The sequence below is a fragment of the Zerene cesonia genome, chromosome 11, assembly GCF_012273895.1.
Source record: "Zerene cesonia ecotype Mississippi chromosome 11, Zerene_cesonia_1.1, whole genome shotgun sequence".
Classification (NCBI taxonomy): Eukaryota; Metazoa; Arthropoda; class Insecta; order Lepidoptera; family Pieridae; genus Zerene; species Zerene cesonia.
Window position 1 is genome coordinate 897167 of NC_052112.1, and position 22612 is coordinate 919778.

Consider the following 22612-nt stretch of genomic DNA (forward strand, 5'->3'; position numbering starts at 1 on the left):
CTAGACTACGTAACTAAATCTTAAGACAGAATCTGAGTTAGGCGCGAAAATATGTTGAACTTGAATAATTTTTAAAAGATGTCGATGAGATGACGACTCCCACATAACAAATATCAATAATTATTTATTAAATAATATATTCAAAATCCTTAATTTCAAGCAGTAGACCTTGCGATAATCTTCATAATTTTAAACGGCCAAGAAACGGTTGGTACGAAACACCGCGTGAGGTCGACGCGTCCAATGACCGATGCTATCATATAGATAGATTGATCAAGTATCCTCAATACACCATTACTTGAATGTACCTTTGTATCGGATGAACGGATCCGTTGAAGACACTTATCATCTGGAATTCGATGATCTCCTGTTATTTGACCTCTGAAGTCTAACGAGGTGGCTTTTTAATAAGTCCTTTATTTCCATTGCATCTATAAGTGCCAGGCTTTCTGGTAATGCTTTTAATTTCGTGTAAGCTGTCGTTTGTATGAAAAATTTATCGTTTTTGTGATAATTTGTATGATTTAAGCCAAGATGTCTTGACTTAATAAATTAAACGTGTATTTCAACGATCACTACTGCCCTAACATTTCGTAAGAATTCGGCTCCAACTGGCCCAAAAGAATTATTTTTACAAAAATGGCGGTAATGACTGCACCTTGTCACGATAATTAATAGTGTGGCCGAGATCATTAAATCAGCACATGCATATGATGTAAGCAATGTACAATTTTTTGGGATATATTGAGCAAGAACCTGCTTTCAGGTGTATGGGAGTTTCGATAAAATTACATTTTAATCGTTAAGTATACCGTATCAAAAAATAATGATGATAATACTGACCTTATTAATAAGATACATACAAAAAATGTTTCACGAACGAATGAATTCATCCTTTTTAACACGCTTTTATTAGCTTCACCTGATTGTTTTTATGTATGTTCCTGTATATGTTCTCGCCTTCTTTCGACTCAATTTTGACGCAATTTAAACAAACAGTTTTCAAGAATCATTGAAAATACAATCCTACTAATATTATAAATGCGAAAGTTTGTAAGGATGTGTGTGTGTGTGTCTGTTACTCTTTCACGCAAAAAACTACTGAACCGATTGCAATGAAATTTGGTACGTAGACAGCTGAACAACTGGAATAACATATAGGCAATTTATTTTATCCCAATATTCCTATGAGATACGGACTTAAGCGGGTGAAACCGCGGGGCGCAGCTAGTATACTGTAAAGCAAACAATGTGGTCCACATTGTGATTCAAAAGAATTTCGATTCCATATTAGAAATATCATGACAATATGCATCACCTAATGAATAAATTAGTCTGAATCACAATCCAGATGCACTTAGGATGAATCATTTACGATCAGCATATTAAGTCCTAATTGTCATTGTCCAAAGTTTATTTCCGCGTTAAACTTGACTGCAAACACTGTGTGTATTATCACCTAACAATAACCTTGCTTTATACAAACAATTATCTAATATCGAAGTAATTTATTCCATTATTTCAAATTCCTATTCTATTTAGAGACAGCTTTTTATCGCGTACAATGTTTTTAGCCGAAAAACAAAATTTATTCAAACCAACGATCAAAACAATCTCGAACACCTATATATACAATGCTGAGTTCAAGTTAGACGAAGTGAGTTTCAATTCCTCCATTTGATGACGTTTATACATTGCTAAAGACATAGCTATAAGTACTTCCATAGTTACTTTAAACAATGTTATAATTAATATTGTTATAAGCAAATTGAACTTCAATTCTTAAGACTTTATTATAAGCAGGACGCAATAAAGCGTCATATAGAAGGATACTTAATACGCAGCACAAGAATTCCCGAAAAAATTCATATAGACATTATCCAATTTTAAATGAATTCTATTACCACTAACCAACCTTATTCCATTAAACCTCAAGCATATCTAAACCTATATATACATATATTAGCTTAATATATATACACATATACAGCTGTATATATAATACCAAGTTTCAAACAACCGACCGATGCTGAAACATGTAAATATTTAAATTATGGCATCAATTGTACTTATAGTCCGTACGATGTTTATAAAACATTTGATAGGGGATCGGCACACTTGAATAATTTCAAGGCAGACGTATGTTATTTCCATGTTATGATAATTCCACGTTAGCAGAATTGAATATAAACCAATTTAAGTATAAATCAGTGACGGTAAATTGGTGGTAAATGATATATTAAATTATCTTTGATGCGAAGAAATATTCCGACCAATTGCTTTGTAAAAAACTAGATTACGCCTGCGGCTTCGCATGCATTTGATTTGGAGTAGATTAATAGACATTATCATACATAAAACCTTCCTCTATCTACTTATAAATCAGTTGCGTAGTTTTAAAGATCACAGCATACATACATAGGTATATACATGGGGACAGACGCGGGAAGCGATTTTGCTTTATACTATGTAATGAAGAGTTTAAATATATAAACGAAGGCTGAACCGAAGAATGAACCGACGTTTGAATGTGTGCGATTTTGATATGTAAATACTACAAACGAGAATATAAAAACAAAAACTAGTACTGTAGTTACAAAAACACGTGTATAAACTACGCGTACAATAGTGATAAAAAAACTGATACGCACTTCACGTAGGTATAAATTTATTCAAAATGGAGTATTCCAGAGCATAAAGCGTACTAGGCAAGTGAATTTTACATGTACCTAGTAATCAAAGAAGGACTATTTAATTATAACATCATATCGCACACCAATCATATCTCGTATTGCTGAAGAAAACCTCCTATGCGATTATATAACATTAGAAGAAAGCCCTGCAGCTGCGTAAAAGTAAACAATCCCGTGAGCTATCGGCTAGCTATGATCACACCGCTTGCGTCGCTCAAGGGGAACACAAAGGAACGCCAGGTGCGCGCATTAGCTCACAATGCGTCGCATCTGCTCTGAGTTTTTATAAATTCGCCTAGTTTCGTGCGCCATACATAGCTATAGCGTTTTAGCAGTTATGCTCGACGAAGCGATATATGTTTATGGTTAAAAATACTTTGTCATACAAAATATAATTACATCACTTACAAGGAAACCTTTAAAACGAAAATAACATGATAAAAAAAGTAAAAGAGTACAATTTAGTATTTTCTTGTGTGTTGATTTTACGCGAGTATTATACATTTGGAAATTAAAAACTTTTTAACTTTTAAATGAAATTCTTTATTGCTTATAAAAAGAAAAACTGAACATAACATTAAAAGTAGGTAAGCAAAAGGCGGCCTTATCGCTCGGTAGCGATCGCTACCAGGCAACCCCTAAAGTAGCAGGAAAAAAAGAATATATTAAATAGTAACGAATATATAATAGTAAGAATATATAAAACAGTAGTAGAAACTTTGTAAGTATGAATGTATGGATGTTTGCTACTCTTTCACGTAAAAACTACTGAATGCATTTTATTTATTTTTAGTTTTATCTACAATAACATAGCTTATACATCGGAATAATACATGAGCTATATAAATACTTGTTTTAAAACATGGGGTTATTTTGATCCGTATCAGATGACATGAGGCTAGCTGACGCAAGTATAAAAAATTTAACATAAAAATCATTTAACTATAGAAATCCTTATCCTATCCTACTAACATTTTAAATACGAAAGTTTGTGAGGATGTATGTGTATGTGTATGTTTGTTACTCTTGCACGCAAAAACTACAGAACCGATTGCAATGAATTTTGGTACGTAGATAGCTGGACAACTGGAATAACGTATAGGCAATAATTTATCCCGATTTTCCTACGGGATACGGACTTACGCGGGTGTAACCGCGGGGCGCAGCTAGTGCAATATAAATCTATGGAAATTGATGATATTCAAAGAGCCCGCATATGGACGCGTGTAGGCGACCTTTGCTTTAACATGTAAGCAATTCAATACTTACCTACGCACCAAGGTTATGTGTGTGAATAAAAACTGAGACATACACACAAAAACTACTGCACCGATTTCGAAAATTCATTCACCATTAGAAAGCTGCAATTTCACCGAGTGACACCACGTTATTCCTACTATCCTACTAATATTATCCTACTAATATTATATTATATTATCCTACTAATATTATATTATATTATCCTACTAATATTATAAATGCGAAAGTTTGTAAGGATGTGTGTGTGTTTGTTGCTCTTTCACGCAAAATCTACTGAACCGATTGCAATGAAATTTGGTACGTAGACAGCTGGACAACTGGAATAACATATAGACTTTTTATCCCGATATTCCTACAGGATACGGACTTACGCGGGTGAAACCGCGGGGAGCTGCTAGTATTATAAATGTAAAAATGTGTTGCTTTGGATGTTTATCCGTCAATCACGCTGAAATTGCTGAACGGATTTTGATGAAATTTCGTATACAGATAGGGCATGAGCTGACTCCCTTGGACTAAAACAGGAATAGCCACTGAATCCAGGAATCAGATCAGTAAATGTCCAAATTCCATACCACGGGCGAAACCGGGGCGATCAGCTCGTTCAACATAAAAATGATGTAGATATGTTAGGTATCAATGTATAAGAGTTTAAATCATACAGCGTTGTTGATTGGCGACAATAGCTAGTCATCATTCACGCTTCACGTGCACGAAGGCGTCCCCACAACCATGGCCTACATGTGCCGTTTATGCAGAATTTTAAAAGCGAATCGTCGATCTAATTCCTTTTAAATTTCAATCGGTATTAAAACTATTTTTTTATTGTAACGCTGTGATATTTCAAATCATTTTTATTTAGTTTTTTTTTGCTTTATTTTTCCAGCGTAACGAAGTGAAAGTGAAACAAACCCGAGGATTTCACTAGTAATAGGCATAGTTCCCGCTATCGTGCTATTCCCTGGATAAAAACTACCCTTAGTCCTTTCGCGGGTCTCAAACTGACTATCTGTACCAAATCCCATCCAAATCGGTTCAGCCGTTCTTGAGTTATGAAACGTTTTAAATTCTAAATATCTAACATATATACTAGTCTGGACACCGGAGATCCCTTCTTGACAGATGCAAACAATGAACCTATACATAGCAATTGAATGGAACCCCCTATAAATTAAATTGATACAATCTTCAAAAACTCCAATCGCTGCACCATCAGCTAGTATACAGATGTACACTTCAAGTGTACTGTATAAAACACGCCATTAAATTAAAGTGGTACTCGGAAACTGTCTCTGCACTGTAACGGTAGCCGATTGTCTACTTGAAAATTGATGGCCCACTTTAGAGGCATTTTATTTTTGGTGCGCTTACATGTCGTGGGGTTGATAGAAGTTTATCTATTTAGGACTGTAAATATATAGTTGGTTAATTATAACCTCATACGATATCTATACAATTATAAACATACAATATCGAGGTAAAGTTTGATATTATAAGATTATTTCACTTATTTATGAAGTAGGTTTTTTTTACATACCCCCTTATATTTTACATCATTAACTTCCTGTAAGTACAAATTTAAGATATTTAAAGACTTGGTAGTCTTAAAAAATCTTAAATTTAAATATCTTAACGTGGTAGTTTTTATTTAAAAATGTTAAAAATAATTCTACAAAATTCCCCACTATCTCCAAACCTTCGTATACGTTATAAACGTACAATTTTAAAATATAAAAAATCATGCGAACACAACTATCATATCACATCGAACCATTGTTTGACATTTACAATATTGTATTTTTACCATTGTTTGACATTTACAATATTGTATTTTTACCATTGTTTGACATTTACAATATTTAAAAATTTGCAATACTGTATTTATATACACATATTTCTTGCAACAACAACTTCCAAGGAAACCAGAGAGCGACATTTGCACATGTCGCATATCGGATTCAATGCTTTCGTGTCGTTTCGATATTACTGAGAATTATTATATTACTAGCTGCGCCCCGCGGTTTCACCCGCGTAATTCCGTATCCGGTAGGAATATCGGTATAAAAAGTTGCCTATATGTTATTCCAGTTGTACAGCTGTCTACGTACTAAATTTCATTGCAATCGGTCAAAAAATCATTGCAAACTTTCGCATTTATAATATTAGTGAGATGGGATGCGTCCTTCCAGCCTTAGTTTTTTAATAATCATAATAAATTTAGTCTAAAAAACGTAAGAAAGAAGGTTTAATGGAATGTTTTAACCCGGAAATCCTAGGATTGGGAACTACGCGGGATTTCCTACATTACCCCGAGCGAAGCCGCGGACAAATAACTAGTTATACATAAATAATAAAGAGATAAGATTACCACTGGCAGAAAAAACAGGTCAAATAAAATTGCACAAACAAAATTAACCTTTTTTAAATAAGATCCTTGTCCCGCCATGTGCAGACATTACTTCGAAAATAGATACATTTTATACAGCAAATGACTTAACATGTGCCAACCTATGGCCAACATGGTCGATATCAAACCAAACCCCAATAACAGCCTGTCTAGAAAACATGATATGACATAAACCAAAACTATATCAACGACAATATAATCCACTGCATCGCCATAACCATTGGTCATTGACTCGGTCACCATGATACCGTTACGGGAAGCAAAAACGCCTCCGGTCCGCGGTCGCGCGTCTCGACGTTTTAAACGATAGCTTCCTACTCGGATACTTCTTGTGGCCGATGACTATAAGAGTACTTGACGATATGTCCTTCTGCGACACTGTGTTTTCCTTAACACTTCATTGTATCGCCGTGTTTCGTCATAAGAATAGTTTCATTATAGAACAAGATTTTATGTATCCAATCCAAACATTTACTCATTCAATTAGACTTCTTATAGAAGCACTTTTTTGAACACAATTTCAATATTTACCACGGGACTTGTATGATAAATAATTATTGAAAGTATAAGCATTTGTTTCATGACCTGTAATTCAAACCACCAACCTGACTCTCAACATTACCTTTCTGTACACAAATTTACTCCCATCAACCCATCCCTCCCCCGTGATCTAATGTCACATCTACGCAACGACGCCAGCAACGTCATATTCAATTAAAACCTCATCGCGGCGATTTGTAAGCGACGTCTGTGCGTGGGAAACTTAGTCATTACGTTGGAAGCAGTGACGTAAGGCCACGGGCCCCGGGCTGTGTGGGGCCCTAGTTTACTTGTACGTCTATTGTCTCAATTTTTCCAAAAGAAGGAAAAACTATTCTAATTATATGTATGAGTAATGGCGGACAGTGAGTTTCACCTTAAATTTTTCTGTGACTTACAGTCACTGGATACTCAGTACTACACACAACACCGTTATTCTCTTATAACATTAAAGTTATAAAGACGATATAAATAAAAAATTTCATTCGTATGAAAAGTACACCAGTGCTAGTGCACATAACCTCCTTGACCCTCCTTGTAGGTAAATTATAAAACTTCTTTTAGGGCACTCGCGGATTGCAAGCCGTTTTCACGGGCCTCCAACAGCATAATTACTCCACTGGCAGGAAGGAGCAGAAAAACGTTGAATGGGACGATTACACTTGGCCGCGGGGCGGGGGGACGTATGTCACGCTTGAGTACGCGTGATAATGTTATTTTGAAGCTGAGCATGTGTGCATTTGAAATTAATGATAGGTTAAGTCAGTTATAATGCGTTTAGTCGCTGCATACGCGCATGTTCCAATTGATTTTAACTGATGGATTAATTTTTAACATTATAACAACTTTTCGTTACCATATCAAAACAATGAACAAATAAATCTCATCCAGGTCGCATTCATTATCTTGCTCATTTCATGTCTTGAGATAAATATCGTAAATCTACCATAACAATTAAATATTATTAATCCTACTCATATTATAAATGCGAAAGTTTTTAAGCATATATGTGTGTTTGTTGCTCTTTCACTTTTTTTTTCTCTTTCACAAAAACTACTGAACCGATTGCAATGAAATTTGGTACGTAGACAGCTGGACAACTAGTATAACATATAGGCAACTTTTTATCCCGATATTCCTACAGGATACGGACTTACGCGAGTGAAACCGCGGAGCACAGCTAATCTCTCATAAATAACCACTTAAAGAACACGTGGACACATAACCTAACTTTTGCCACGCACCGAAATAATGAGCGAGCAAAAAAAATGGGAGCACGATACACAGCCTCTTACTTATTAAGACATCCGCCAGATGGACGGAAACGGTGGCCTTTACGCAACCAGTTTATAGCAAAAACTATTCTACTTTATATGAAATAAGTACAAATATTGAATGACCCTCCCGAGGCTCATTCGTTCACTATGGAAACGACAATCTGAATTTAGCAAACACTACGATCAAACAATATTTACTGCGGGAAAAAAATTCATAGTATATCCTGTCTTGATTAAGGGCATAAATACCCACATTAATCGGCACAATAGAAAGGAAAGTTGCCGAAACCCTATCACAAAAAGGAGCTTGCCGGTTAATTAAAACCCTGTAAGTTTATCTTTCGGCTCACCTAATTAAAACCTAAGAAGACTTTCAAGCGATTAATCAAAAACCTTCTGGGAAATCATTCACGTGACTAACGGTCGCACCACCTGTTCTAATCGATAAAGCGGGCAAAACCAAACGCCTAACGTTAGCTTTTCAGAAGACGGGGGCGATTTGAAAAGCAATGCATATAAAAAGGCTTGTCCGGGAATTAATTGCGAACTGCTTTGGGAATGTAAAGCGCCATGAAGCTCGGCGTAACTTTCAGAGAGGAGTTGTCTAGGTAAAAAAAATTGTCTTAGCGGTTGATGTATACACAAAAGCAATGAAAATAACAATGCACTTTTTATGACATTCTATATACTAAATACATCTCATAAAATTCAATTTATTTCATATCAGGAAGCAAAGAAATAATACAATAACCATAATATTAGATGATGAGATTTTCTTAATATTGAGTACATACGGCGCTTTGAAATTTACCCGTACATCGACACGTTTCATGTCTGAATTAGTTAGTTTAGATTAGTAAATTTATAATGACGAAGAATACAATCGACATGATTGGAAATGAGCAGCTACAGAGTTTCTTGCCGGTTTATCGCTGTTGCTTACCGAACCGGTAGTAAATGTTAAAAGTGCGCTATGACGATTCAAAAGTGCGTCTATATGGTGTTTAATTGAATATATAAATACTTGAGATTGAATAGAGATCATACTGTAAGCATATCCAATGAGAAAAAAAGAAATAAATTTATTTCTCAACCATACAATAAACACATACAAACAAAACGTGCTAGATGTCTAATAATCTAGATAATCTGTATTACAGGTACCGATACCCTTTCATAAGATACAGTTGAAAAAACAAAAAAAAAAGGAAATAGTTATAGAAAAACAAACTAACAAAATAAATAAAATTAATAATATATAACGTGGTTTTTAACAATATATTACATCTGTTATGTAGCAGCTACAGCATTTCGCAAACGAATCCCTCAACATTCTACCACGAAACATCCACCGTACCCTGCATCACAGATTTCACAGAACATTGCACAAGTTTTCTCAACATTGGCCAACATCTAGCACAATGGTCACGCGCCCTAATCGAGATGATAAAACATCGAAGTTGCGTTGCGCAATCGCACATTGAACGGGCAACGACCCGCAGCAAAAAACGTTGCCCAGTGGCTTACCTACGGTTCGTCACGATCCATTTTGTAAGGCCAATAGATTTATCGTCAAAATTCACAACTTTCACCCGATTTCACGTTGTAAAAAATCTGGTTAAACCTGTCGATAATTGTTGGTGATAGTAATGTCATTTTTATCTGCACTTGCGCGGAAACCGCTTTTACTTGAATGAAATTACCTTTCTACAATGTTTTGTATTTACATTAATTCTCCCCTATGGCTACGCCCGCGTAGTCAAATTAAATCGCCACGTCACCACCAGGTCTCCGCGGTGACCACCCATGGGATTTTGTTGTCTTATATATTACTCTTATGTGAGTCTATGTCACTAGCAAATTTTCAAACTTTCCGAAACACAAAAACCGTAGCATTAAATCGCTTTGTAGCGACGTAAAAGAAAGACAAAATGGACGATTGCTTTAAATCAATTACAAAACAACTAACGTCATCTTATTCAATATTAAAAACGTTTTAACTTCAAATCATTTTCGGTTTACAATGCATTCTCTATGATCCATCCACGATATTATATAACGGACACACTCTGTAGAAAGGACAGCTTTATTCCCAATATAATTTACCTGCTCGTTACTGGTGAGTAAATTTTATCAATATTGCCCCATTATCAAAATGGTTTCTCCTCTTCCCAAGAGGCAAATGTAACCCAAAAATAACCAAATGGGTTTGTCCAGAACTAATGAACCAGTCCAGAACTATGTTATAATCAACCAAGTATAATATACAAGCCATATGTACGTTTATATCTTTTGCTAGTAGATATATATATCTATTGAGGCAGATTGAACAATGTTTTTAAAGTTCGTTTCGTTTATATAAACCTAAAGGGATCACTGTACAGCACGTAGAATTCTAGTGATTTGTACTTTTGAGATGTCATTTATAGGTAGTTGACATAAATAAATTTCATTTTCTGCGTTACCTTTAAACGCTTGCCTAAACATAAACGAACATATAGAACAACTATATTCCCGTCCATCATATGTTTACATTATATATTAGAAGGGGTCTTTAAAGTTCTTTATTCTTACCAATTTTGGCAACCTTCCAACCTCGATCAGACATCGAACTTAAGTTTTGACAGAATACAATTGATCCGTATAGTTTGTCATTTCATGCTTCCAAAAAATTGATGTTAATATTTTGTTTTATAATATTTCCACCTATCCTGTCGTGGCCAATAAACTCGGCTAGAATGTGAACGCCCCTGGGAGCGCACTCCGTGCGATGCGTGCTTAATGATCGTCGCATGCCTCGACAACGTGTAGGGAATCGCGATTTGATTGCAAGGAACTGATGGTTTTATATGGAAAAATACTTTTCTGAGAACATGGCTCGTTGGTATGGCTGGGTTGGGCTAGTGGCCATGTAGTCTTTATTTAAATATATAAGACTATCTCCTAATTCACTTGGCTTTCTAACTAGAGATAGAAAAAGACAGAAAAATGAAGTAATCTGACCTCAAAATTTTTAAACATTGAACACTTATCGTAACGTTAAGGGACATATTCGTATGACCTAACCATAATCTGTACTTATATAGTAAATGCCAAAATTTTAACTGTTTGGAAAAACGTGGATACGTTATATGATACGAAACAATGAGATATAATATTTAGATATGTATACATTATAATCTTGAATCTAGATATCAATGAATCTAATTCATTATCAGATGGAGCTAATTGTTAGAATTGTTTATTAATATAGGCTCCTTTTAAGGTCCTACCGTAGGTCAAAATCGAAAGATAACAATATTTCAACTCACCCTTTCATGCCTGATGAGGTATCCAATGATGACCTCCATCTTCTTCTCCTTCTCCTCCGCATGGCAGATGCCTATATTCAGACCCATGACTATGGTCCGAAGTAACCCTCCTTCAAAGGCATCCCAAAGGTACTTGGGCGTGTAACACATTATGGCCTGAAATATATCCAATATATGTTTAGAGTTTGGAGCTTATGTCCTAAATTGTATGACTTAGGTGAAAAGTTAGGTCATAAATTACGTTTAAATACCATTATAACAATGCTGCACTGCTTGATATGTTCACATAGTACGTAACTTATAAATAACTACCTTTTGCCCGCGGCTTTCGCACGTGCTAATTAGGAGTAGTTAAGTGAAATTTGGTACGTAGACAGTTGGAAAACTGGAGTAACATATGGGCACACTTTTTATCCCGATATTCCTACGGGACATGGACTTACGCGGGTGAAACCGCGAGGCGCAGCTGGTCACTGATATTTATAATTATTTATTCCCTTACAGAAATTTGTAGATTATATAGCAATCAAGGCCAAGAACATATATGTATATAGCATAGCAACAGAACGTCTGTTTGTTTATATCTTTCTTTGTCACACGGACTATCTGTTCGATGCTCTCTATTCCCCATAACGTAAGTGTGTCAGAAAATCCACACAGCTGTGTGAATTATGGTTAATCGAACTATGAAATTATACCTACATTAAATTATTTCAACAAAAATGTCCAAATCACTAGTGAAATTTGAACACAAAATAGTGTGATAGATTGTACGATCATCATGTTTCTATGTAAAGGATAACCGTTATGTAAACAATAGTGAATTATACTTTACAAGCATATTTGAGAACACATCATCAAATAACCTTTATGTACTGAACAACCTGAATATCTTTGAAATATCTATCGTCTATATTAGAGATATAGGATAAAGAATACATAATATATATATATTAAGCGTCGTTTTATTTTTAGGGTGTGCTAAATCTCTATAGTCTTTATCCTGCTAATATTATAAATGCGAAAGTTGTAAGGATGTGTGTTGTGTTAGTTACTCTTTCACGCAAGAACTATTGAACCGATTGCAGTGAAATTTGGTACGTAGACAGCTGGACAACTGGAATAACATATAGGCACACTTTTCATCCCGATATTCCTGCGGGATACGGACTTACGCGCGTGAAACCGCGAGGCGCAGCGAGTATTCTATATATGTATAAGATAATTTTTGACTGCCTCCATGGTACAGTAGTTAACGCGTGTGCGTAGAACCGTGAGATCCCGAGTTCGATTCCCGGTTGAGTCACAGAAAGCAGCCTTCATGTTCATAAAGAAAATCGATCATTGAAACAGATATATCATCTTCCCATACCCCACTAGGAGACACGGGCCTTAACTTTTTAGTAATTCACTATTATTGATAAGAACCGTTACGATAACATCGCCATTGCTTTTCCCACATACCCCATAACCCATAACTGGTTTACATCATCCATTAAAGACGACCAACAAAATCGCGTCACGCTGACGTCACCCGCTAGAAGTGGACCATGTCAGTAACAGTACGCGAGCCGTATTACCTAATTAGCATGTCTCAAGTTCGTCTGTTTACGGTCAATGTGTCTACCCGCTACCGTTATGGGATCCGATCTGAATCCGATCGCGCTAATGGCACGAGTTGTGCTCGGATGTTTACATTTGCGTATGTTGAAAGTGTGTATGGAACATACATATAGTTTTGGTTGTCACGTCCACATTTGTTACAAGGTATTTCTTAGGGGACTGCATAAGCTAGCGTCTATGATCCACTGCATTAAAAAAAACATAAAAAATATATGATATTCTTCACGCTGATAGGGTGTCGATAATATAATGCTACAAATTTGATTCTGATCACTAATCATCATCAGCCTATATATGTTCCCACTGCTGGGACACAGGCTTCCTATGAGGGTTCAGGCCATAATCCACCACGCTGGCCAAATGCGGATTGGCAGATGTCACATGTCGTCGAACTTTTGATTCTTGGACATGCCGGTTTCCTCACGATGTTTTCCTTCACCGTTTTTAGCAGTGGTGATGTTATTCACATGTGCAGATAAATTGAAAAATCAATTTATTTCCTGCACGCTCGCCCGGTCTCGAACCCCGACTAATCGATTTTGAAGTCCGAGATTCTCACCACTGAGCCACCACTGCTTTGTAGTGTGCTTCCTGATCACTAATTTTTATTAAATTATTCCTTAAGCAACATAGTTATTCTATCGTGATTTATTTTTTAGTAAACCTCCGCCTTTTCTTATTTCCGAACGATGGTGTGTGCGCATGTGTGCGTGCGCCCCTGTGTACCAGCAGAGCCGGCCGAGACCGTTGATTCGTCGGTTGCATAATGCATAGGTGTGTGCGTGCGTCAATTACGCTCTTGCATTCCCCGTAAACTGATCACTTGTTAGATTTTTATTGGATGGTAAACAAACAACGATGGATTTTTTTTATATAGATTTACTTTGTTCTTTTTATAATAGTTAAGCACATAATTTCTAGGAACTTGTTTATTTATGTTATATATTAAAAATGTTTATTTATTCCATTGATGAATAACAACATACCACTTGACACAAAATTAATGTTAATAAAATTATAATAAAAATCGCTTCACCCAGTAATAAGTTATAAGTTAACAAACAAAAAAGACACAGTCGAATCGGTAACCTCCTCTTTTTTGAAGTAGGTCTATAAATAAATCTTAGCTATAAAGCATATTTCATACCTCGAACATTTGGTATAAAAGTACCAGGAGAGCATAAATACAAAGGGGGGTACCTGGAAGAACAGCACGAAGCACACCCACTGGTAGTACGAGTAGTACTTCTTGGCTTGCGTGCTGTCGTACTCGTTCATGATGCCCGGATGCGCGACTTCCTTGCCCACCTTGGGAAAAACAATTACAATTTATTTATTTATTTTATTTATTACGCTTCAATAAAAATCGTACAGATAAGGAAATCTTTTTAAACGAAAATAACATGATAAAAAAAGTAAAAGAGTACAATTTGTTGGGATGCTAATAAAATAAATCTGAAGAGGGCGTTTATTTGTTTGAACGCGCTTATCCCAGAACCTACTGGACCGATTTCAAATATCCTTTCAACGCTGGATATACGTGCTTCCTGTGTGCTATAAGACTAAAAGTACCACGGGAAAACCGGGGCAGACCCCTAGGCATTTATGCGCCGATTTCAGACCACTTTTTATACTATCGTAATATATCTTTGTATTCGCTATTTTGCCCAAATGAATGCAGCTTTATGTACCATTGTGTATCTATTGAATCTTTTGATACGAGCTTGCCAGGTCAGATGAATCCTACTAACATTATAAATGCCAAACTTTGTAAGGATGTGTGTGTGTTTGTTGCTCTTTCACGCAAAAACTACTGAACCGATTGCAATGAAATTTAGTACGTAGATAGCTGAACAACTGTAATAACATATAGGCAACGACATTCCTACGGGATACGGACTTACGCGGGTGAAACCGCGGGGCGCAGCCAGTATAAGATAAATCAAAATGTAAAATTATCGTGTAGCGGTGTCGGTTACAAAACTTATACCGAAACGGCTGGAGTGACTTTTATACACAAAAACAAACATACAGACGAACATAGAACCTCCTCTAGAATACAACAATTTGAAAAAAAATCACGAGGATAATATTCCAATATCTAATATTCAGAGACCAGTTGCAAGACAGTTGGTATTTATTGTTAAAACATAATTTGTACAGATTCGTAAGAAAATATTCATTATATTCTGCACTCTAATCGCGAATCGCAATCAGAGTAAGTGAGGAAGTGGCAATTTACAGTACAATTGCGCCTCCACCGGTTAACGACTGGGCGCAGATTTCTTGATCATCCAATTTATAACTTCGACTCGACAGATTCAAGTAATCATATGTCTTGTTGTTGATCTTTGTGTGTGACTATTGGTCCAAATTGCCTGACTGATCTTGAAATATAATTCCTCGCAGACAACGTCTTATATTGCACAACGGAGGGGACAGTTTATATCTAGCAAAATGTTCACTGACTTCGGAGTAAGGACACAATGAACTAACTTCTCATCAACCAATGTATATAAGTAAAAAAATATATATAAAAATCACAGTTTACTCATAAAATTAAGTAATTTGTCTCTCGTATACAGAGTATACGTAAGGAAATTATTTAAATGGCGATTCTAAGATCATCAAAAAATCAGATCAGTATATTAAGATAAACTCATGAAACTATTGCGTTGTCACCGATTCTACATACATGTATAAAATTTTAATTAAATCTGTCCGTTTAAAATGGGTCAAAACCGAGTCTTAAGGCGTCAGTTACACCCAAACTTACATACGGGCGAAACTAATAAAAACGATGAAAAAAAACGAAAAAGTCAAAAAACATCAGTTAAGGTAAAAGCATAGCAGCTACCGCGATAAGACAGTTCATGAAGAAAGCTCATAATACCAAAATATAACAATAATTCGTGTAATTCCTGCTATAACGGAATGCCTTCCTAACGCAGCAATGAAACATTTGAGAATTTCAAAGAATTTCAGTAATGATTACTGTTATAATCGTAATATAAGCAAGACCCAAACAATCGATAATTGTTTTCCATTAATTGTGTTACCCATTGGTCCTTACACCTACATACCGTAGCCAATTGACGATTATTAATCGAAAATCTAGTGCAATTGCAATGATCATTTTGACCTGTTCATTGCGAAAGGTCTTCAATACCTAATTGGGTTCAATCTAACAACCATCAGAGCTTCACCTGACATGTAAATTGTTCTTAGGAGAATCTATTAAGCCAATTCAATCATATGTCCCAAATCTCGAAGGTACGTAACGTAAAAACCTTAGGTTCTCAAGTAAGATAGTGCCTATTGCCTAGCTCGCCGGCCAAAGCTTTCTTGGACATCTGTTACGTTTAGATTTCAGCGCACATGACAAAGGCATTAACTTGAAGTATAAAATAACATCAAACATAAGTAATAGACTTAAAGTGAACGCGAGGGAGAAGAGACAAAAACAATAATAGGACAAATTTAATTTTTAATTATATAGCATTGAAATGCTTTATAAATGAGAAATTTTGAAGGAATAGAAAAAATTTGATCACGAGGTGGGATTCGAACCCGCGCGTTCTTTGCTAAACTGTAGCAACGCCTAGTCACTCGGGCACCCGTGACCCCGCCACAGTAATCGAATTTCCTCTACTCTTTCGGTTTAATGTGCCTAGAGTTCGAATCCCGCCTCGTGATCAAATTTTTTCTATTCTTTCAAAATTTCTCAATAATAGGACAATCAAAATATGTACCATAACTAAAGGGTAACGATATGTGGAATATCTTTAGATATAATATATAAACTAGCTGATCGCCCGGCTTCACTCGTGGTACATATATAACCTATGTCCATAACCTATGTATAATCTATGTCACTCAGAGAAGTCTCAGCTTTGTAATGGTGAAAGAATTTTGAAAATCGATCCAGTGGTTTTTGAGTTTATCCATTACAAACAAACAAATAATAACACAAATTCTTCCTCTTCATAATATTAGTGTAACAGTGTAGATGACAAATACATTATCATATTTAATAGGTAATAATTCATGTAAGACATAATAATAAAACAATAATGACGATCACGCATATATGTTAAAACATATAGTTATACCTATAATTTATAATCAAACTTATAGGTCAAGGCGAACATAAAGGCATGACTATCTCTTTGTGTAAAACAACGACTTACATTGACATACAAGTTCGTTTATAGATAGCAACATAAAAAATTCGTATACATCATCATCATATATGTTCCCACTGCTGAGACACAGGCTTCCAATGAGGGAGGGAGAGATAGTATACATATGACTTCATTTTGTAACCGGCACAAAATAAGAACCGTTTGTAGGTATAACTTTAAACACAATACTCTAATAACATACAATTTCGTATAGTTCAAACCTAAAAATGGGCATTTCATTACACCAATTATGTTTTCTTTACCGTAAAAACACAATTAATTACTGACTGAATACAGATACTGACTGGCACAAAAAACAAGAAATAATCTAATAAATCGCAAATTTTAACAGGCTTTTAAAAGCTTCACCTGTATGTAACCGACTTCTTCAGACTCGATTTTGAAAAAAAACTTTATCAAGCATCGGTGGCAAGACAATAATTTACAATAGTTTCTCGATTTTACTATTAACCCTGATGAGGCTCGCCAATCCTATGCTACTAATCCTACTAATATTATAAATGAGAAAGTTTGTATGTATGTGTGTGCGTTTGTTGCTCTTTCACGCAAAAACTCCTGAACCGATTTCAATGAAATTTGGTACGAAGACAGCTGAACAACTGGAATAACATATAGGCAACTTTTTATCCCGACATTCCTACGGGATACGGACTTACGCGGGTGAAACCGCGAGGCGCAGCTTGTGTTAAATAATTTCCGTAACGTTTACTCTTTATAAGAGTAAAATAAGTTATATAATTTAGTTGGCACTATCATTAAAGCGTGTATAGCTTTTTAAATTATACGTATTGTAAGAAATTGTGTTTCAGCTATACCGACGCTACAGTTCAACTGCATAAAACACACTCATATGACATATGCAACAAAACAACTGATGTAACGTTCACAATGCAATAAATCTCGCGGGCATCACGCCGCGCTGCCGATTCGTCATCGCGAATTTGTTATTGTATTTTGACATTCTGCTCTCATGTTATGTTAATTCGTGAACTCATTAGCTACAGCCACAAACGGTTTGTTCAAATATGACAACAATAACGTTTTATTTACATTGAATCACTTGTTTGTTGAACATTCAAGAAACGACGTGTATAAATAAAAGTCGGAGTGCAGCTCGCCAATATGACATTATGATAAGCGCGGTAACATTAACAGTAAGTTGGTTATATCCTAGGTTAGCTGAGGTAGCATAGCATGTGGGAGTCGAGCACGATTCGGCACGAATTTGGCCCGCCCCGGGTTATGTATAGGGGCTGTTAATACTAAAACTCAATTTATTGAGGAAGGCTCTAATAAGTTTACGGCGTCGATGAAACCGCGGGGTAAAGGCTGATAGCGGATTGCAATTCGTTGAGACAAAATACATAAAGAAACTGTTATACTGACTGAATACAAGAAACGTCCACGAAACAATAAACAATAATAACAAAGGAAACGAAAGTTGGCCGAAATAGCCTAGATCTGGCGAAACGCCAGATGCAAAAATATTTGCTGAACGATGTATTTGCTTTATTGAATGAGAGCTAACCCGCTTCCGATAGAATGGTAACTGGCAGCCACCATCAATTTATAGCTTTGTATTAAATAAACTTGATCTGATGCACATACAGGACTAGCTGCGCCCCGCTGTCTCACTCGTTTAGTCTGTATCCCGCAGGAATATCGGGATAAGCCTATGTGTTATTCCAGTTATCTTACTATCTACGTACCAAATTTCATTGCAATCGGTTCAGTAGTTTTTTTGTAGAGTAACAAACATCCATATATACATCCATCCATATTTACAAACTTTCGCGTTAATAATATTAGTAGGAAGTATAGTTAGGTTCGCCTGGACATATAGTAAATCCAGCCCAAAAACATGCAGCGTGTAACCGGCATTCGATACCGCGCCCTAAGACTGTCAACGTGTGTCGGACAATCGAAAGAATACAACTAGCTGTTTGACTATGTATTGAAGTATAGATGTCATTTAACAGGATAAAATGAACGAATATCTTAATATATAAAATTCTCGTGTCACAGTTTTCGTTGCCATACTCCTCCGAAACGGCTTGACCGATTCCTCTGAAATTTGGTAAGCATATTGGGTAGGTCTGAGAATCGGCCAACATCTATTTTTTATCCCGATATTCCTACGGGATACGGACTTACGCGGGTGAAACCGCGGGGCGCAGCTAGTAAAATTATAAAAAAAGAATTTCTATTACCATTCTAGTGCAATGTATGTGGTCACCTCCCCACTACAGAGATATACCTAGCCCGTATTCATTAGTCCCTTAAAGTAGAAAACTTCCAAAACCATATATGCAACCTGTCAACTAGGACAAGTTTAACCACGATACAACAACATCGTGACATCACACGATTCATTGTAATAAAAATAACTTGAATGAAGGCACGCCACTATCTGCCTCCCACGAGGCGTGATCATAGTACACAATGTTGGATTACGCAGCGTACACTTCGCTGGGATTATTTTATAATGAGAATTTATAGTTCCTTTGTTATCAATGAATCGATCTCGTCAGGTGGAAGGGTTTGACCGCCATTTCTATGCGGAAAGTTCTGAGCTTTCGATGTTGGGACATACTTTTTACAATTGAATATTGTATTGTGTTATTTTATCCGAAAATATAACTGACGTCGCCTACGATTAATTCAATGTGCAAGAAATATGACTATCAAATCACAGTTCCCTATCCTTCTAAACCTTTTTAGGGGATTTAAGTTAAGACATACAATAAGTCCAGCATACAATTATGATTAATATAAAGTCAAAATAAGCCCTCTCACCTCTCTAGCGAACGCATCTGGCATAGTGAACGTGGAGGTGATCCAGCAGAACGTGTTGACCACATGGTTGGGGAGGCCGGGTCCGGATATGCAATGTATCGGCTGGCCCACATACTGCGTCGCTGTGATTATCAGCGAGCAAGTCAGCAGCAGAACTGTCGTAAAAACGTTGTGCAGTCTGAACACAGCATTGTCAGTCTTGATTGGCTGGTACTTGAAGTACACGCTTAATCCTCCTAGAAGCTTGAACATGGCTATCGCATTTCTCGGAACGAGCGGGAATGTCTACTTAAAATCAGTCTTTGATTGGTGCGTGATACCGCTAGCGATATGACGATTATTGTCGTGATGGCATCTGGAACAAAGAGATTTAAATTAATAAAGGTCAAGTAGCAAGAAAACAATAGTAGGCTGAAAAGGACGCAACGGAGATGACTTATACATAGTTATTTTAAGGAATATTTATGAAATGACATCCCATACCCACTTGGAAAGACAGCTTTTGTCCCGTCTAGTTTAGTTTAGATTTCTCAATTAGCAAGAGTTGGATAGCAAAGGAGATAATCGAACAATATCTCAGTTTACAATAACAAAACAATAAACAATGAGCTGAATTATATCAACATTAAACTACGAGGACGAAATAATACATATCGGTTAACCAAATAACATTAAATAAAACCGCAAAGTACCAAGCAAACTTTCTTTTTAACCAGCCAGTGATAAATACCATAAAAGGATCAAATTTCTTTCGTTTTCTCCCATATTTGGTGACACTTTTACAATTAACACTCTATTTGTAATGGCAACAGCTGTTATCAAACTGGCAATAATAACATTGTGTCGTGATACAGCACTTAACACGTGCTCACGAATTAAGTGCCTCTTATGAGCCACTTTTCGCCTGATGGTAAGCAATCACCAGCACATGAAAATTCGCCGTGGTTGTGCCTCTGTGAATACGCTGGAAGCTTTTAAGGGGTAAGGGATAAGGAAAGGATTGACGACTGGAAAGAAGAAGGTAATCCTTCCTTCCAGTCGACTGGGACGGTTGAGGAAAAGGAAACCAGACTTACACTTTAGACACTAACAATAGATAAGCTCATAGTATTTTCTTGTGTTTGATTTTACGCGAGTAGTATACATTTAGAAATTAAAGACTTTTAAACGGATTTCAAACGCCATTTACTCATCATATTATTAACCCCACGTTTCGAACACTTAACAGCGAGCATGGTCACGGGGAGACACAGGTCAATAGATAAGCTCGCAAATTAATGTTGAACTGTATCTGTTTGCTGATAGATTTGAAATAACTAACGCTATACGCTACGCTACGGATGTACGCTATGGATATTGTCTTAGAAGTGACGTGACTAAAAGCTAGGAAATATTTTTGTAGTAAATTAATTTCATATTTACACGATGGGATTTGAATGTACAGTATAGTTGGTTTAATTTGTTAATGACCAATTAATAAATTCCACTGATAATTGCTTACTATATAAAATGCATTAATTAATAATGATAAAATTATCATTAGTTACTTTCAATAACTTAATGAAATTTTATTTATACGTATTTTGATTTAATGCGAATATCACTAGGTATAGTATAAAACAAAGTCGCTTTCTCTGTCCCTATGTCCCCATGTATGCTTTAATATTTAAAACTACGCAACGGATTTTGATGGGGTTTTTTTTATTGTTAATAGATAGAGTGATTCAAGAGGAAGGTTTAGGTTGTATAATAACATCTTTTAAACTGCTCCGAATTTAACGCGTGCGAAGCCGCAGGCAAAAACTAGTTTATGATGAAATAAAATTGCAACCCACTGTCCGTCTGTCCCGATGTGCACTTAGAATATTTAAAACTATGCAAAAGAGTAAGAGAGTATAGAGTGGTTCAAAAGAAAGTGACTTTTCCATGGGCTCATTTTTAAGAGACTTCAAATAGGAGGAGGTTCTGCATTCGACTGTATCTTTAACGACTTCAAAAGAAACTTCCGAGTTCGGCTGTATGTCTTTTTGTTTGTCACCTCATAACTTTCTACTGGGTGAACCGATTTAATATTCAAAAGCTGTTATTTGTCTTGTAGTCCAATTTAAATTACGTCTAAATCTGTCAACTTGAAGGCGTTTTTACGTTATTTTATTTTGTAAAAAAAAAAAATCTTGATTTTTCGTCATTTTTTTTATGGTATTGTTATGCTTTTTAAATGAGAATTTTGAAAGAATAAAACGCTGCGGTTGGGCAAAAAGACGCGAGTTCGAATCCCGCCTCGTAATTAATCTCTTTTTTTTACTCTTTCAAAAATCCTCAATCATTTTCTTCTCAAAACACCTGTGTTACATTAAAACTGTGTTATGCCGATAACACCAGCTGTACCAACACGAGAGAAGGTTCAATGACCCGTTATCACAAATATTACCAATAGCGCACTATTCAATCGATTGCACCTGCAACTTGTTACGATAAGTCGAGCTTCGCTGATAAGAGC

General features: G+C 36.0%; 1 protein-coding gene across 1 annotated transcript in view; it reads right to left on the minus strand.

Moving 5' to 3' along the window:
* LOC119829935 (innexin inx1) overlaps window positions 1–20481 on the minus strand; it is a 29212-nt gene extending 8731 nt beyond the window's left edge. The window contains exons 1-3 of the mRNA XM_038352674.1: window positions 20113–20481; window positions 14312–14419; window positions 11489–11644 (exon numbers count right to left, since the gene is read on the minus strand). Coding sequence (XP_038208602.1) covers window positions 11489–11644; window positions 14312–14419; window positions 20113–20364 — 516 coding nt within the window. The 5' untranslated portion in view covers window positions 20365–20481. The remainder of the gene's footprint in view (window positions 1–11488; window positions 11645–14311; window positions 14420–20112) is intronic.
* Window positions 20482–22612: the final 2131 nt, after the last annotated feature.